At 36.3% G+C, this 20,425-nt stretch overlaps 1 protein-coding gene across 1 annotated transcript in view; it reads right to left on the minus strand.

Annotated features, from left to right (window-relative positions):
- The window catches only part of LOC106879044 (multiple PDZ domain protein), an 862,020-nt gene that overhangs the window by 258,425 nt on the left and 583,170 nt on the right, over positions 1–20,425 (minus strand). The window contains exons 16-18 of the mRNA XM_089340722.1: positions 18,462–18,575; positions 11,627–11,870; positions 4,936–5,137 (exon numbers count right to left, since the gene is read on the minus strand). Of these exons, the coding sequence (XP_089196848.1) occupies positions 4,936–5,137; positions 11,627–11,870; positions 18,462–18,575 (560 nt within the window). The remainder of the gene's footprint in view (positions 1–4,935; positions 5,138–11,626; positions 11,871–18,461; positions 18,576–20,425) is intronic.

Here is a 20,425-nt window from a genome sequence, read left to right on the forward strand (position 1 = left end):
AAAACATTTTTTCCGAATCTAATGATTCTGCCAGCTCTCCAATAACAATAATGATTTCTAATATAAACCCACAAAATTGGTACTGACCTCAGTACTTTACCAGTATTTCATTGAGCCCAGAAGGGCCAATCCCATCTTTTTTTTTTTCAGACATAAGTGCAGGTGTGATTATAAACATGGGCTGTGTGGTAAGATGCTTGCTTCTGAACTACATCATTCCAGGTTCAGTCCCACAGTGTGGCACCTTGGGCAAGTGTCTTCTACTGTACCCTCAGGCCAACCAAAGCTTTGTGAGTGGATTTGGAAGAGGGAAACAAAGAAGCTCATCTGTGAGTGTGTGTGTGTCTTTTGTGTTTGTCCACCACCACCACTTGACAACCAGTGTTGGTTTGTTTATGTCCCCATACCTGAGTAGTTCAGCATAAGACTGATGGAATAAGTTCCTGACTTCAAAAAATAGTGTACTACAGACTACATTATTTAATGAGGTGTCTCAGCAGTAAAATATCAGCGGTACCTGGTTCTCTTTCATTAGTTTTTAATTAGTTGAACTAGGCCAAAAAGAGTTACGCACCTTGTTTCACACCACTCTCCCTTTTTTATAAAAATTTTGGTGCAATTTGTGACAACGTGACAAAATATGATCTATTGACAGCAGAGAGGAGATTATTAAATTAAACACAATGGTGAGGTGAAGGAGTACACAGGTAGGAGTAGTTGATGACTATATAACATTTTGCACCTAAGGGAAACGACTGAAATTTTTATAATGATACTGAAAATGTACATACAGTTGTATTGCAAACATGCATTACAAACACACACCTATACCAAGTGTGTGTGTGTGTGTGTATATTGTCTCAAGTATCAGATTTAAAAAAAAAACCTTTGAATTGAAAAAGGTGAAGGCTATGTTCTCTCAAAATTTTTCAATTCTTATGATGTAAACAATATTTCTATATCTGCTGCACATACTCTATGTATGTGTTTTGTTTGCTGGTTTGCTGCCGTGTAGCGCCTTGGGGAATAACCCCCTCATTATGTTGGCTATAAAAAACACTTGAAATCACAGACAAGTGTTTTAACTGGCGAGTAAACTAAACACATGCATTCAGTATGTGCAGTAGATAATGTTTACAACATTAGCACTGCTTTTAATTTGTTATTGAATATCTACTCACCTATCTATCTATACATACATACATCTATATTATACACACACACACAAAGAAGCGTGTGAATGTACATGTATATGTAACCATTCCAGCTGTTGTTGTGCAATGAACCATAATCAAACAAGACCTATGATCAAACGATTACCAGCCGTGACCAGCCTGTCTTTCTACTGATATATAGGCCTGCATTACAATAGACATTGTGACCAATCCAATATTATGTGTGTATAAACACAATGACAAGGGTAGGATAATGGAGTTAGGAAAAACACTGGGTAATGTAGTTCTAGATGTACATAAGATGATGAAATGGTCAGAATTAATCTGAGCTAGACAACATAACAGAGTCACAAACACAAACTTTCGCATGAGTACAGACATGCCTGTGTGGTTAAGTAGTCTACTTTGCAACTGCATGTCTTTGTGTCCAACTCTACTGTGTATCTTGGGACAGCATCTTCTTCTGCAGCTTCAGAGTAACCAAAGACTTCTGATGGAAGTTTGGTAAATGGAAACAGTTTGAAAGCTCATCAGAGGCACCATTCCTGCTATTGAGTAGTAGACTTAATACAACACCTAGTTTAATACCACAACAAGATATCTGAGTGCCTTTAGCAGAGTCTAATCTGTTGCAAATATTAGGGCCATATCTCTGATGTAAAGATAACATTCTCTTTCTTAATCTCACCACTCTCAGTGGCTTTTAAAAGCGTCACAGATGCTGTTTTTGTTACTTTAACTAAATGACAAAAAAATAATATAAAACATAAAGACCAAATAAAACCGACTGAAGGACAACAAGCAAGTGCTGATTTTCAGGTTATGCCATTGTAGTTATATTTATTTTATTGGAAGTTTCCTTCCAACACATAAAAAAAAAACAAACAAAAAAACTCATTAACTAAATGAAGAAAATGGGAATGGATCATATGAATAGAAATTTTGAAATCTTTTGCTTGTTGAGCTGTAAATTCTTAAGAAGTTAATCTTTCTCAGGAATCCAGATTGCTTTAGCTTTATCAAATAAGTTGACAGGACTTGGTTGTATTAACACTTTGCCTACCATGGGAGTCACAAAGTGATTCCCCATGCTAAATTCTTAATAAGGTGCAAAATAGGTTTGACTGTCAACGTTTGAAAGGAAAACAATCTGAAAATGGTCTTTTACATTGAAATCAAAAAGAGCAAAACGTCCAGAGTTGTCTCCCATACTTGCCAAATTAAAATATTATGAGGCAACCGTTAATATCATTTATTTTTCTTCACTGTATAATTTTTTCTAATTAACTTTTTAATGTCTTCCCCACCACCACCACCATTAAATGTTAACACAAAACTTCAAAACAATGACTATGAAATTCACAGGAGCTAGTGACAGTCTGCATTGATTGACAGCATTACGTTACTTGTTTCAGTCATTGAACTGCAGCCTTGCTGGGGCACCATCATGCAGGGTTCAGTCAAACAAATTGATCCCAGTACTTATTCTAAGTCTGGTACTTATTCCAGTGGTCTCAGTTTTGCCAAACCACTAAATTACAGAAGTATAAAACAAAACAACACCAGTTGTCAAATGACAGGAGACAAACACAATCAAGCATACATACACACAATGGGCTTCCATATAGTTCCTGCCTGCCAAATTTCCTCACAAGGTGTTGGTTGGCCTGGGGCTATAAAAAACACTTGGCCAAGGTGTGTACAGTAAGAGTGAACTGAAAACCATGTGCTTGCAAAGCAAACTTTTTAACCACAGCCACATATATATATATATATATATATATATATATATATATATATATATATATATATATATATATATATATATATATATATATATATATATATATATATATATATATATATATATATATATATATATATATATATATATATATATATATATATATATATATATATATATATATATATAGGCGCAGGCATGGTTGTGTGGTAAGAAGCTTGCTTCCCAACCACATAGTTCCAGGTTCAATCCCACTGAGTAGCACCTTGGTCAAGTATTTTCTACTATAGACTTGGGCCAACTAAAGCCTTCTGAGTGGATTTCGTAGACAGAAACTGAAAGAAAACCTTCATATATATAAATATATGTATATACTTATGTGTGTGTGTCTGTCCTCCACCACCACTTGACAACAAGTGTTACTGTTTTTACATCCCTGTAAGTTAGCAGTTTGGCAAAAGAGACCAATAGAATAAGTACTAGGCTTAAAAAAAGAAAAGTCCTGGGATTGATTTGTTTGGCTAAAACTCTTCAAGACAGTGCCCCAGTATGGTCACAGTCAAATGGCTAAAGACAAGTAAAAAGATTAAAAATTTTTTATATAGCTGATGAAGGGGATGTTTCTATGTGGCCTGCTTGTTTGTTGCACCTTGTTTACCATTTTGTCCTTGTTCTTTTGCCACGTCATGTACCCAGTTATGTATCTATATGTACATGTAGATGAACGTATATACATACATGTACATATATATGCATATACTCATATATTGTTTGTATCACGACAGAACGCTCGCGTTACCTTTATACAGTAAGTTTTAACTATTTTTCTAACGCGACTCTCTCTATTTCTATCTCCCCCTCTCATTCTTCCCTCTACTGTTCTTCGCCTCTACCTGTCACTACTTCTCTCTCTCTCTCTATCTCTTGTTACTCGTCCTTCGCCTCTCACCGTTACTACTACTATCTCTCTCTCTCTCTCTCTACCTCTCGTTGGCTGCTATTTCTGTTCGTTCTTGGAATCACCAAGCTCGCACGTACTTCTTTGCCCCTCCTGTACGTGCTTCACAGCGTTCAAGACATACACACTTCACGTCTGGCTGTACAGTCTTTTTGTTCGTTTATTTCACCGTTTCGTTTTCCTGTCTTGTTTTCCGTCCGCCACTACCCTCCACGAAAACAATTTAATTTGTGTTCGTGGGAAGAACCATTTTAACAATGCGTACTGCCTTAATTCTTCGAAATGCCAGAGTTTTAATGGTGGCAGCTGATGAAGGGGATGTTTCTATGTGGACTGCTTGTTTGTTGCACCTTGTTGACCATTTTGTCCTTGTTCTTTTGCCACGTCATGTACCCAGTTATGTATCTATATGTACATGTAGATGAACATATATACATACATGTACATATATATGCATATACTCATATATTGTTTATATATATATATATATATATATATATATATATATATATATATATATATGTATGTATGTATGTATATATACATATATATATATATATATATAGGTGCAAGAGTGACTGTCTGGTAAGAAACTTGCTTCTCAACCACATACTTCTGGATTCAGTGCCACTGCATGGCACTTTGGGCAAGTGTCTTCTACTATAGCCTCGGGCTGACCAAAGCCTCGTGGGTGGATTTGGTAGATGGAAACTGTAAGAAGCCCATTGTGTATGTATATATATATATATATATATATATATATATATATATATATATATATATAAGTATTTGTGTGTCTGTGTGTGTCCCCCCACCACTGATGTTGGTGTATTTATGTCCCCCATAACTTAGCAGTTTGGCAAGAGATTGATAGAATAAGTACTAGGCTTACAAAGAATAAGTCCTGGGGTTGATTCGTTCGACTAAAGGTGGTGCTCCAGCATGGCCACAGTTAAATGACTCAAACAAGTAAAATAATACACACACACACACACACACACACATATATGTATATACATGAGAGAGAGAGAATATATTGTGCTAAGTTGATCAGTTACCTTATATCCATCCCAAGTAGTGACGCACGCCGAAGAATTGCTCGTGACTGAGCATTGGTGATCCTCCGCATGTTTTCATTGTTGATGGACACAATATAGTCACCAATGTCAATACGTCCGTCTTTACTGACAGCGCCATCTGGTGATATTGATTTCACCACACAACCATTTAGTCCTTTATCAACAGCATCTACAGTAATACCTATAAAACAAGAAAAAAACATTTAAGTAAGAAATAAAATTTTTGTTTTGTAAATAGGAGTCTGTTTGGCTATTTTAAAGGACCAAAATAGAGAATGTGATGACAAGATTAAAGACAGTATTTTGAAAACAGAATATGGCAATGCTTCCTCCCTGTTCTCACCACTGGTCCAGGTCAGTTCTTTATTCAAAATTACAACCTTATTAGATAGGGTACTAGACAACATCTTGTTTGTACATTTCATTTTAGACTTGGTGTCTATGACCAAACCAATAATTCTCCAGAGTGCACTGAGAGTATTTTGTCAATGGTACCTGCACCAGAGAGGTTGTTATGTCTTTACAAAGACTAAAGCATTCTCTCTATTCTGTATTCTTGATACTTATTTCCCAACCACTTTACAGAATCTGATGGGAGCATTTTATTCCTTTTATCACAGAACCAACACAAGAGAAGTTCTCATGACCTTGACAGACTAAAGATCTTCTTGACCCTATGCTGTCTCTGCTCTTTTTAGCACAACTACTTTATTAGCACTAGAAATGTTGTCATATCTTCAACAACAAGAATGAGTACTCTCTTGTCTATGTTACCTCTGCTCATCCATAAACCGGTGCACAGGGTATGTTTCATCATAGCACCAACACTAGAGATGTAGTCATGACTTCAGCCAGACTAAAGAGTTTTCTTGCCCTTACAGTGTCTCTGCCAAAGGGTACTTTTTTTGTTCTACATCTACAATCTTTATTCCAACTTTACCAACCACTTTACAAGGTCTGCTGTGTACATTTTATTGCAATACCGACACCAGAAACATTATCATCTGTTCTTGACAGATGAAAGGATCTTCTACACTCTACATTGTCCCTACTCATTTGGATACCACTTCATAGAGTGGACTGAGTATGTTTTACCATGGCACTGTGGTGATTGAATGACAGAAATATATTTTTGTTGTACACAAATTCTTAAGTAAATTCTTCAGTAGAGTTACTGTCATATGTCCTGGTCGAGCAAAGATCTTTATTTTGATACATTTCCACATAATCAATAGTTGGGTTTATATTTCAGTTGATATAAATATCAGTTGGAAGACAATTCACAGCTAAGTCTCAGATGTTTCAGCAGAGCCATGTACTAACCCTAACCCTTACAAAGGAAACAAGAGTTACTTCTGTGGTCAGCCCTGGCCAAGCAAACTTGTTATCCTCATTTTTAGGATGATGTAGAATTCTTAGTATTGTAAAAATACTTTGCAATTTTTATTACAACTTTTTAAGTTTTGATTTCAAATTTCACCAAGGTCAACTTTGATTTCATGCTTCCATGGTCAATAAAGTACCAATTGAATGCTGGGGTCAATGGTATCGATTTATCCACTTTCCCTCAAAATTGTTGGTCTTGTGCCTATGTTGGCAGTAAGCTGACAGATTCATTAGATGATGAATAAAATGCTTAGTGGCATTTCTTTTGGTTCTTTACACTCTGAGTTCAAATCCTGCCAATTTGATTTTCATCTTTTTGGGGTCTATAAAGTACCAGTCAAGTACTGAGGTCAATGCAATCAACTAATCGTTGGCCTTGAGCCAAAATGTGAAACAAATATTACTCCTTGATCTCTATATATCAAACTTCTAAACTCTTTAACATAATCTCCTGCATTATTTGAGTTATTTCTAAAATAATTTACACTAGGGAATCCACTGATGGGCAGTTGAGTAGGTGACTCAAGGTTTAATCTGGACTGTTCTACGTCATGAAAAGTTGGATTCCACATATTGTGTAGATTTCACTTTGGTATCTTTGGTTAGACTGAATCCAATGCAGGATTTAAAGTCCAGTCTGTCAAAGTATCAAGCTGTGTCATTACTCAGCAATAACAACAATAAAGAAACAGAACTGACATAAGCGGAGAGAGCTTCCACAATGTTGTTTAAACTATTGGTAAAAACCACCTGAATCTCCCAAGTTAACACTGTATCATCTTGGGAAGAAAGAAACACTTAGATAATGTAGGTAATCTTAGATGTCATGCTTGAGAGAAGGATGGTGTGGGTCATTGTTGGAGCATCTTTGATAATAGGTCAGCTCAACCAGGGCTGACTACAACAGAATCAGTATTCCATCTTCAAGTAAATATATTTCAGGTTCAGTCCAGACGATATTATTATCTTTGATTTAACTGGTTCAGTCTTATTCCTGACAGGATTTATGAAGATTTATGTGGGCAGCAGGTATCTCTAGGTATCCATCAGCTTTCAATAGTCTTTCAGGGGGTTAGAATCCTCCTGATAATCTTTCCTGACCCTAAGAGGCTCTACAGGAAGCTCTATTCCAATCTCTTCTACAGGACATTCTATTCCAATCTCCTTCAACCATTTGTCTATATCTTTGCTTACAGTTCCCAACGTACCAATTATTGTAACACAATCTTTACAGTTTTTACACTTCAAATTCTTGCAATTCCAAATCTTAGGGGATTGTATATTATCATTGTCATTACCATTGTCTAATTTTCATTATAGGCTGGCAATTTTGAGGGGAGGTGGAGAGGGGCAGGTTAATTACATCAACCCATTCTCCGAACTTGATAGGAACTTTATTTTACCCTGAAAGGAGGAAAGACAAAGTTAACCTCATCAAGATTTGAATTCAGAATGCAAAGTGTCAAAAGAAAAGCTGCTACGCAGTATGTCTGAATATTCTGCAAGCTTGCCACCAATAATAATAATAATAATAATAATGATAATAATAATAATAATAATTATCCTATCTAGTATAGGCACAAAGTCTGAAATTTCGGGCAAGGTGACTAGTCAATTACATTGACCACAGTGTTTCACTGGTACTTAATTTATCGACCCCAAAAGGATGAAAGGCAAAGTCGACCTCAGCAGAATTTGAACTCAGAATGTAGCAATGGGCAAAATCCTGCTAAGCATTTTGCCCAACATGCTAATGATTCTGCCAGCTCATCACAATAATAATAATAATTTGTTCTTTTATTGGCCACAAGGGTTCACATAAAATAACATTAAAAGACATAAAACAACATTAAAGACAAAAACAGGATGATACAATGGATTTTCGCATGTACACAACGTAATAATAAAAATTGAACAAATTAAAACTCTCAATAGAGTAATCGCTTTAAGATACTCGTGGAAAAACCCACAAAAGCCACAGGTGCATGAACAACAGGGCAAGAGCCCTTCTCCTTTTTTTTTTACAGGTGCACGCTCAGAACTGGTCTTTTCACACTGCACCTTGCTACAAGGCAACACTTCCCTCTCCATCCTCAACTTCCTTTTCATGTGAAACTTGAAAAAGTTGTTGAAGGCTTGGTCAAAGAGGAAAGTGTCTGTCTTTAGCCCTTTCAAACAGATCCACCATACTACATCTTTCGCTACAGCCACTAGACAAATATAAATTGCCTGCTCCTCCTGGCCAAAAGAGGGTGGTGGGGCAATCTTCACAATGGATTCAGCTGATAGCCAGATCCATCCTACATGCAAGAGCAGGTGTTCAACATAAACCCACAAGCCAGCAATACTTGGGCACTTGGACATGCAATAATAATAATAATGATAATCCTTTCTACTATAGGCACAAGGCCTGACATTTGGTGGGAAGGGGATTGTTGATTACATCAACCTCAGTGTTCAACAAGTACTTTATCAACCTAAAAGGATAAAAGGAAAAGTTGACCTCAGTGGAATTTGAACTCAGAATGCAAAGATGGATCAAAAGTCACTATTTTTTTGCCCTGGTGTGCTAATGATTCTTCCAGCTTTCCCCCTTAATCGCTGCCTTAATAAATATAACAATGCTTTCAAATTTTAGCATAGGGCCAGCAATTTTCGAGGGCAGGGGAAGCTGATTACATTAACCCTAGTCCATGACTGGTACTTATTTTATCAACACTGAAAGGATGAAAAGGCAAAATGGACCTTAGTGGAATTTGAACTCTGAACACAGAGATGGATGAAATGCCTGTAAGAATTTTGTTCAGTGTGCTAATGATTCTGCCAGCTTGCTACATTAGTAATGAATATGATGATGATGATGATATATTCTCAGACAGAGAAAAATTACTTGGTCAAAGGTCATAAAGTATATGCCATTGCCCTGGACATAAAGATGCTTTGTAACAGAGGTTGACACAATATAATACTCAAAGGGCTCGTGGTTAATTGCTTCTGTGGTTGTGAAACAAATTATACAGAATATCCATCAATGGCATTCTTTCAGATCAATATTTTCATCTGTCATCAGTCAATGGACCATTCACAGAATGTTCAATGTTTGATCAGTTGTTAGCTTTCAAAGATGACCTGATTTATCAATGCCTGCAACTGTGTGTTGTACCTATAAGGTGATGACATTACAATATTTTCCCCAATGAAAACTTTAGTGAAGGCGCATGGCTTAGCGATTAGAGTATCTGGTTCATGAGTGTAAGATTGTAAGTTTGATTCCTAGCAGTGCATTGTGTCCTCAAGCAAAACACTTTATTTATTTCATTTTGCTCCAGTCCACTCAGCTGGCAAAAAATGATTTGTACCAGTATTTCAAAGGGGCCAACCTTGTCACCTTCTGTGTCACACTGAATCCCCTTGAGAACCATGTTAAGGCTATGTATATCAGTGGAGTGCTCAGCCACTTGCATGCAAATTTCACAAGCAGGCTGTTTTGTTGATCAGATCAACTGGAACCTTCCTTGTCATAACCAACAGAGTGTCAGCGAATGTTAAGAACAGATCAGCAGGTGAAAGAGATCTCACAGCACCCAGACTGACTTAGCAACTACTTCTGTAGATATAACTAACCTTCACCATCTGCAACAGAGCTGTACAGAAGCTTGACATATTATATGAAATAGAAAACAAGCTAGATATGAAAGAAAGAGTACCAAATATATATGCATCATGGAATATGTTTATTTTTATGATGAAAGCCTTACATATTGCACTCAGCCAATTAACTTCTATGCTGCTTTAGTGAACATAACTGTTATAAGGCTGTACAGAGGCTTGGTGGGAAAAGTAAAATAGAACACAAGATACAGAACAAAGAGTTCAAGTACCTATGTAATATGTCTAGCTATTACAGAGTTTTACATATTGTACTCAGCTAATTAAAAAGAAGTCACTGTAGGTTGTCACAGTTGATGGAGCTAAAGCTGCTTTAACATTTGGTGTTGACATCATAGGATATAGACTGATACAACATCATCATTAATATCAACAGTGTACTGGGTGCCTTTTATGTGTCACCATTACCAGTGCTTTTTATGTGATGCCTTGATTTTAGGATCTCAGTTCAGTTGTGGTAGGTGGGTCCTCTTGAGTACAGCAATGCGCTACATATCTTGGTCTTATAACAGTACACACTGTGAAGTTATTGGCAAAGAAGGACATCCAATTGTAGAAACCATGCCAAAACAGACAACTGGAGTCTGGACAGCTCCCCAGCTGGCCAGCTCCTGTCAAACTGTCCAACCCATCCCAGCATGGAAAGCAGACATTAAACGACAGTGATGATGGCAATGGTAAATACCTACAGCCCATCAAACTTCAGGGCTATGCTACCATCATAACATGGAATAACAAACATTTGTTTTATGTTTTACTTCCCATTTAATACAATAGTTTCCAGTGTTTCAAATATTATTATACTTTTTCTTAAAAAAAAGAAAAACAGAAAACACCCATAAGGAATCAAATTTAATTAACCGTGTCCCTTCACATTAAATACGCTAAACTTAACTATTGTTTTTCATGCAGATGGTGTCTCTGAGTTTGGACCAAGGGTCTAAAAGGCTTTTTTACAAAAAGTTACTCTGCAGGTTGTTGTGTGGTTAAGAATCTCACTTTGCAATCACATAGTATCAGGTTCATTCCCACTAAGCAGTAGTTCAGGCAAATGTCTTCTATTATAACCTTGGGCTAACCAATGCTTTGTGAATGAATTTAGTAGATGGAAACTGTGTGGAACAGTTGTATAATTGTGTGTGTAGCACCCAGCATGCTCTGTTAAGTGGCTGGTGTTAGGAAGGGCATGTAGCCATAAAAACCATGCCACAACAGACAGTTAGAGTCCAGACAGCGCCCTGCAAACCAGCTCAATCTCAAACCATCCAACCCATGCTAGCATGGAGAATGGACATTAAACGATGATGATGATAATGATACGTGTGTGTGTTATTGTGATTGTACCCCTGCCAACTGCTTGACAACTAGTGTTGGTTTATTTATATTTCTGTAACTTAGTGGTTCAGCAAAATTGACTGATAGAATAAGACCTTGACTTAAAAAAATAAGTACTGGGATTGATTTGTGAGACAAAACCTTTCAAAGAACAGCTGCAATCCAATGACTAAAACAAATAAATGATAATGATTACAAAAAATTTGTGTTGAAACAGAAATATTTATCTTCATTGAAAAAGAGAAAAAAAAAAATGATTTAAAAAAATTCATTAACGAACCTAAATGCTGCTGTCCTTTCTGAACTTTGATGTTTTTCTCCAGTGAAGCAGGTAAGGAGTCGACAGAGCCACTTAATGATCGTAAAGAAATTGGTGATGGAAGCGGTGACATTCTTGGAGACATTGTGCGTGGTGTGGATGATGGTGATGAAAATGCTTTAAGGTCACTTGTGGTGAAATGATCGGATGATGAACTATCCACACTTTCAGACTTTTTGTGGCCAATATGAGCTTTTAGATTTACCTAAGAAAGAAAATAAAATGGTAAACCATAATTAATCTTTAAATGAAATAATAAAGTGATGTTTATAAAGGGTTATCAAAGATTTGCAGCTAACAGTTCCAGCTGAATGTCAAACAAAATTAATCTTCCCAGTTCTTAGAGAGTGAGCTTATAATTAGCTCAAAATACTAAAAAATTTACAGTTTGGTGAAGTTGGCTCATTGTAAAACTTTGAAGTCCCAGGCATCCATTTTCTTGTAAAAATAAAATTGACACTTAAATGTATTCACGTGTTTCTCAAAAAAGTAATATTTCCTTGTTGGGAGAACTGTTAGAGAGTTTGACAAGATTACTTGCCATATCTTGTACCAGTTTTTATCAATCTGATGAGAAAACCTGCAGTGAAAGTGATGTGAAGCTGTACTGGTCTTTAAGAATAGTCCCTTTCCTGTGGACAAAATTGGTGACGTGTAGAGGAGAGACATCAATGTTGGGGTCACTATGAGTCTTGTGCAAATAAATAAAAAAAACACCTGGCTCAGGCCTGTGTTTATAATTGTAGATACACGGCCAAAACTTGATCGATGGGCGTCTGAGACTAACAGTCTGGTTTACAGGTCAATGACTGCAACTAGATGAAGGTAGTGCCTTAATACAACTATTATCTGATAAGTGAAGATGATAAAGGAATCAAAGAATAAAAGAATCAAAGAATCAAAGAATACAGTAATCTAAAAGCTACATTCAGCTCAAATATGAATACAGAGTTCAAACAGAAACTGAATATATTCAATAAATAGCTTAACTTTGGAAAATAAATATATATATATAAAAAAAGGTCTGTATTCAGATCAAAATTACTAAAACATCAACAATAACAACAAAAACAACGACAGTGCTGCCACTACCACTGCAGAAGACAAGTTAAACATTAATAATAAAAGACAATAGCAGGAAACAGCCAATAAAATTCAATGTATCAACTACACATACACACACACACACACACACATACATACATAAGGGAAAAAATTAAGTTAAATTAAACCAGGAAACATGTTAGTTGGAATTCTATAGAAATCATGTTTTTCAGTTTTTATTATTGTTGTTGTTTATATTTTTTATTATTTATTTTATTATCAAGAGGTTATTACACACACACACACAACTGTATATATATATATATATATGCATGTCTGGATGTGTGTACATATATATATTATATACACACATATACATGTATCATCTCAGAATTACTCCTACTTGAAATATGTTTTTAATATTGAAATTTCTCTCAATTCAAGAATCAATAAAAGATTTTTTTTATTGTTGTTGAAACTTCCATTTATATTTATGTATATATCATTTGTTGATTTTTTCTTTCTTTTTTCAATCTTTGATTTCAAGAGGATGTTGTGAGAGTGAATATGTGTGTGTACATGTGTGTTTAATTTTGTAATTATTTTGTAGTGGTTGTCACCATTAATGAAGTAGTAGTAGCTGTAGTTGCTATCTCTCTACACCTCACCACTTGCCTTATATCAGATTTCATTCTTCAAACACTGAAACATTTATAGTTTCTACATAATGTTGTTGCTAGTTTTCACAGCAGCCGAATATATTGAAATAAGGGAAAAAATAAGAATGATGAATATGTTAAATATAATAACCCTTTCTACTATAGGCACAAGGCCTGAAATTTTGCTGTGGTGGGATTAGTTAATTACTTTGACCCCTGTGTTCAATGGTACTTATTTCATCAATCCCGAAAATATGAAAAGCAAAATTGACCTCGGTGGGATTTGGGCTCAGTACATAAAAAGCTGGAAGAAATGCTGCTAAGCATTTTGCCTGATGTGCTAATGATTCTGCCAGCTCACTGCCTTAATAATAATAATAATAATGGCTTCAGATTTCAGTACAAGATCAAGCAATTTAGGAGAGGGGCTTAGTCAATTGCACTGACTCTGGTGCTCAACTGGTACTTTTTATTATCAACCCCGAAAGGATGAAAGGCCAAGTCAACCATGGCAGAATTTGAACTCAGAACATAGTGGCAACGAAATACCACTAAGCATTTTGCCCAGCATGTTAACAATTCTGCCAGCTCACCGCCTTAATAATAATAATAATAATAATAATAATAATAATAATAATAATAATAATGCAAGATAATAAAAAATAAGTTTTAAATTTTGGTACAAGGCCAGCAATTTTGAGAGGAGTGGAGCTAGTTGATTACATTGACACCTGTACTTGACTAGTACCTTATTTTATAAACCCCGAAACTTGACCTCAGGGGGATTTAGGCTCTAAACATTGAGCTGAAACAAATACTGCTTAGTATTTTGTCAAATGTGCTACAAATTCTGTCAGTTCTAACTTAGGCACAAAGCAAGCAATCTTGAAGGGAGAAAGTTAGTCAATACCACTGGCACCAGTACTTTAGTAGTACTTTATCTTTAATGATCTTAGAGGAAGAAAGACAAAGTTGACTTTGCCAGGACTCAAACTCAGAATGTAGAAAGTGAGAACAAACACCACTAAACACTTTATATGGAACTCTAACGATTCTATCAAAATATTTGTTTCAAATTTTGGCACAAAGCCTGCAAGTTTGACTCATGCCGATGGCATGTAAAAGCATCCACTACACTCTCTGAGTTGTTGGCGTTTAGGAAGGGCATCCAGCTGTAGATACTCTGCCAAATGCTGTGCGTGAGAAAACCCAGCAAGCCAAGTGAGATCTAAATCTAAGGTCTCAACCAGTCCACTTAGGCGTACCTTCCTTCATTGGACACTAAACTCCACTTGCGAAGACCTGTTGAGGCAAGTGAAATCGAAATCGAGTTAAATTGGACATGAAACTCAGCTTGCGAAGACTTATTGGGGCAAGCGAAAGTGAATTTGTGATGGCACCTGTGCCCAGCATCGCCTTTCTGGCACTTGTGCCCGCGACATGTCTAAGGACTTTCGAGCAAGATCGTTGCCAGTGCCCCTGGACTGGCTCTTGTGCAGGTGGCACATAAAATATACCATTTTGAGCGTGGTCATTGCCAGTACTGCCTGACTGGCCTTCGTAGAATTTTTGAGCGAGATCGTTGCCAGTGCCCCTGGACTGGTTCTTGTGCAGGTGGCATATAAAATACACCATCTTGAGCGTGACTGTTGCCAGTACCGCCTGACTGGCCTTCTTGCGGGTGACACGTAAAAGCACCCACTACACTCTGAGTGGTTGGCGTTAGGAAGGGCATCCAGCCATAGAAACTCTGCCAAATCAGATTAGAGCCTGGTGTAGCCATCTGGTTTCACCAGTCCTCAGTCAAATCGTCCAACCCATGCTAGCATGGAAAGCGGACGTTAAACGACGATGATGATGATGATGATGATGATGATGATGAAAGGACAAAAGGTTAAGCTGATTTTTGTGAAATTTGAACTCAGAATGTAATGACAAATGAAATGCCATTAAACATTTTTGCCTGGTGTGCTAACAATTCTGCCAGTTAACTGCTTTAATTCTACCAAGATGTCAATAAACAGAATTTTATAATAAAACTGTGATTTCATCATCATCTGAAAAAAAAGCTTCTTTCTGATGTATTTTACACATGCACAAAGATACACACGATAGATTTTCTTGAAGTTTCTGTCCATAAAGTCCTACTCACAAGGTGAAGGCCAGCTGGAAAGTTTGATAGAAGGTACTTATCCAAGATGTTATGCAGCAGTCTTAACTCAGAACCATATAGTTATGAAACAACATTCTTAACCACACAGTTATGTCTATATATATATATTCCAGTATTCAGTGTGCATTCAAAGCAATGATTAGTAATATTACAAAACCGATATGCTTTTGAATCTCTTTAACAACTCACAATAATGACTTTTATTACTTTTATTCCTACCTCAGTTCATCTCATTGTATATATCTATCGTTACTTTTCATAAAAAGCCTTTACTTCTTTTGATTTCCAATGTGCATTTTCGTTTATTTTTCTCCTTACTTTCCCCTTACATCTCCACGTGTAGTTTCTATTTTGTTTTTGTAACATATTTCTATTATATATATCTATCTATATATATATATAATATTGGCAGAAATTTGCAAAAGCTACTCAAGGGCACAGAGCTTGTGCATGGCATTTATTTCATGCAAAATAATGCTAAGTGCCAAACAGCAGACTCCTGTCCCTTGGGTTACTTTTGTAAATTTCTGTCAATTAAATGACAATGACAAATCCATTAACCCCTTGGTAGTCATTGGGGCACTGCAGCCATGCAGCGTATCTTGAGCGAGAAAACCTGGTGGAGCCCATCCCTCTCCAGGCTGAACTCATTTCTACAGCTGAGTGAACTGGAGCAACATGAAATGAAGTGTTTTGCCCAAGAACACAGTACGTTGTCTGGTCCAGGAATTGAAACCACAATCTTACACTTGGAAGTCCAACACCCTAAGCACTATGCCACGCTTTGCTTAAATATGAAGAAGTAAAAATACTCATGTACTGAGTTCCACTAATACTGTTTGTTTAAGAAGCCTATACATATATATATATATATATATATATATATATATATATATATATATATATATATATATATTGTTATACTTGGGTATGGTCTTTTTTTTGGCAATAAAACACATGCACTATTTATTTGATCTTCACTTTAGTTTTTATTTATATTATTTTTAGTTAATAAGCTTGTCAAATTTCTTTCATCACACATCCTTTGGCCTCATCAGTAACTCTCTGTCCCACATGTACCCTCTTGTCCTGCTTATTCCATTTGCAGACACTTAATGTAGTTCTCAGGGAGATTCAGCATGACACAGTATGTGACAAAACTGAAGCAATGTACCTTACCAAGGAAAAAATGTGCAGCTGCAAACTGAACTCATAATCTTGTGATCATGAACTGAATATCCATAACAACTAAGTTGTGCACCTTCAGTATGTAACTATTAGGTTGAAAAACCCTTGTGGATACAAAAAGTCAAAGGTTGCCTATGGGATTTGAAACCACGTCTCATGCTGACATGACATCAACTCAATATTTACATGCACGTTTATAGCTTTATATGCATTTTGAGATCCAGTTCTAAAATTGAAATTATATGTGTGCGTGTATGATTAAATTATAACAGCAGTAGATCAGACGCCATTCTATAGCCACATAGCTAGTACATCTCATCTTTGAATTATTGGCCAATGACATTAATATAGGAAAATATGCAGCTTGTGTATCTGTTGAGAATTCTCAATAATTTCCCATGAGGAATTATATTTAATGGAATACCAATACTTGGAATAAGGATGGAGTGAAGATTTATCTTCAAGTAAATCATTGCTACCATCCTCCTCCTCCTCCTCCTCCTACTACTACTAATAATAATAATGATAATAATGGTTTCAAATTTTGGCACTAGGCCAGCAAGTTTGGGGGAGAGGGTAAGTCGATTACATTGACCCAGAACTCAACTGGTACTTATTTAATTGCTCCTAAAAGAATGAAAGGTAAATTCGACCTCAGTGGAATTTGAACTCAGAACATCAAGAATGAGAAAATGCCACTAAGTTGCCCAGCATGCTAACGATTCAGCCAGCTCGCTGCCTTAATAGTAACAATAATAATAGTAGTAATAATGATTTCTTTCTGTCATAGGAACAAGGGGTGGGGTGGATAAACACAAATACACACATACATATAATGTGTGGGCATGTGGGAAGAAGCTTGCTTTCCAACCACATGGTTCTGGGTTCAGTCCCATTGCATAGCACCTTGGGCAAGCATGTTCTGCTATAGCCTTATGGTGACCTCGTGAGTGAATTTGGTAGATGGACTCTGACAGAAGCCTGTAGTGTGTGTGTGTGTGTGTGTGTGTGTGTGGTGTCCCACCACTGCTTGACAACCGGAGTTGGTGTGTTTACATTCCTGTAAACTTAAAAATTCGGCAAAGAACTGATAAAATAAGTACTAGGCTCATAAAGAAAAAAAGGACTTGAGTTTATTCACTTGACTAAAAGTTCTTGAAAGTGGTGCCCCAACATGACCACAGTCTAATGACTAAAACAAGTACAAGACAAAATGATGGGCTTCCACAGTTTCCATCTACCAGATCCACTTACAAAGCATTGCTTGACTCAGGGCACTTTCCCAAGGCACCATACAGTGAGACTGAACCTGAAACCATGTGTTTGCAAAGGGAGATTCTTAGCCACACAGCCATGCCTGTGCCTATTAAAAAGGAAAAAAAAACACTAACAAATACAAGCAGATATTTGCATTTATACACAGTTCCACACACATTCTTACCATCTCCTAGACCTCAGACTCCTCCACACACACTGTCACTAAGTCTCTCTTTCTCACTTTTCCCATTCACTTTGTCACACAGGTCCAAGCACACAAACATCCATATCCATACACACATGACCCCTTCTCCAAGCTGGCATGAGTCTGGACAGTTTTTTTCAGAGGCAATTTTTTTTTCTTTATAACCAGAGGCTGCGTTTCCTTTTTCTAAGCCCTTTGGGTAATTTTTATAACATACAGGGTTAAGCAGCACATATTCGAACGTATAAAGAATATTCTATACATACATACCTTCATATCTTCGAGTGTGATCTGGTCTTCAGTGTTCTCAAGAGTACTCAAGGGAGGGGAAGGAGGGGGTGTCAAGGGTGGAGGAGTCGACGGTAAGGCTGGTAGAATCTCACTCTGTTTAGAAAAAAAAAGGAATAAAAAAATCAATTAGTAAATAAATAAACAAACACCTGAATAAATAATAAACAAACAAACTGAAGTTGATAAACAAATCATATGAACCATTGTTAGAAATGCTTTTTAAGCAGTACAGGAAATGGGTTGGGGGTAGGGAAAGAACATGATTATAATTTGGACTAACTGCTAAGTGCTGATCCAACAGAACATGTGTAGAATTTGACACCAAAAGACAAACTGTGTAAAGGTGTGCAGCAGCTAATGAAGAACAGCTATACAGAATCTTTAACAAAATAAGTATTTCACCTGTGTTTGGTTTGCAAGATTTTTTATGCGAACCTTTACATTAAAACAGATTTTGTTGTACCTTGGGAGGATCATTATACGAACAATGGTTCTTTTTCACTTTTTTTTTAGTCGTCAATTCTTTAACACTTAACCAATTAATTAATTGATTGTTCAATTAATCATTCTGTTAATCAATCAACCAGATGGGTTTGTCAAAGTCCTTTCATTGCCATTTGCAGTTTCAGCAAGGACATACCCTCTCAATTCCAGGTTTGTTTCAGATCTGCCAGAAAGGGCATGTTATTGATGAGGTTGCAAATGGTGATGAAAGGACTTTGACAAAACTAGCTGATTGACTGACTGAATGACCAATCAAACAATTGATTAGTTAACTAGTTAAATGTTAAAAAATTGAATAATAAAAGTAAAGAAGTAAAGTGTGTGTGATAATTATTGGCATAATGACTCTCCTAAGACACATCAAAAATATTTCTCCTGCTTGTGCAGTGTTATTACTTGTTTCAATGGCATGTCAAAATTTAACTGATAATGTGAAACAAAGTGTCAGTGTCATGCATAAGGACACAACGCGCCGCCAGGAATCAAACTCATGACCATACAATTATGAGCCAAAGATTCTAACCTCTAAGCCTTCTTAACTACCTTTAGATCGTGAGTTCAAAATCTGCTGAAGTTAACTTTGCCCTTCGTCCTTCTCCTTCCAGGCAAGACAAAAGTAGCAGTTAACTACTGGAGGAGTTGATGTAATAATTTCTTATCATAGTTTCATGAATGATGCTTTAATTAGAATATAATAATTCTTTTCCCACCCAAAAATATATTGTTTTGTGTATAAGTTAGATATCAATATTTTTAAACAATGTCTTACCTACTCTCCTCAGTCAACCCTACTTGTTAACTAATCGAGAAAAAAATGTATATGCAGATGTTTTACAGGTGTCAGCTTTAATAAGAAGAACTTAATCAATAGAAGTAAAAAAATAAATAAAAATTAAAGCACAAAAAATTATCTCTTGTTTATACACTCAAGAAAACAGATGAATATCTTTAATCAATATTGCTAAGTATTCTTTCCCCTTTGCATCTCTCTCTCTCTCTCTCTCTCTCTCTCTCTCTCTCTCTCTCTCTCTCTCTCTCTCTCTCTGTTTTAACTAAAAAATATTCAGACATATTGGTCAAACCTCATAAGTGTGTTGATCATGATAAAGTGCCAGATAGCAGTTTATGGTGGGTTTTAGAAATTCTCACACTGCTTGTTTATCTTGGACTGGCATCAAGCAAGTAGATCATACAGATGTTGTTGTTTACTCAACATCAACACTGATCAAAAAACATTACCCAATGTGTCCTTCCTTTTTGTAAGACAACGGTGTGTAGTTTGTAGGAAATTTGGCACCTGTTTCTAGCTGCTCAATTGATCAGGTAGAACAGTATTTCTCCACCATTTTTTAATCTATGGACCCCTTTAATTCCTATTTTGCTCAGACTGTCCCTCCTAACCATTCAAAGTTTAAAAACTCCTATCATATTTTTATAAT

The sequence above is a fragment of the Octopus bimaculoides genome, chromosome 23, assembly GCF_046866305.1.
Source record: "Octopus bimaculoides isolate indiv1 chromosome 23, ASM4686630v1, whole genome shotgun sequence".
Classification (NCBI taxonomy): domain Eukaryota; kingdom Metazoa; phylum Mollusca; class Cephalopoda; order Octopoda; family Octopodidae; genus Octopus; species Octopus bimaculoides.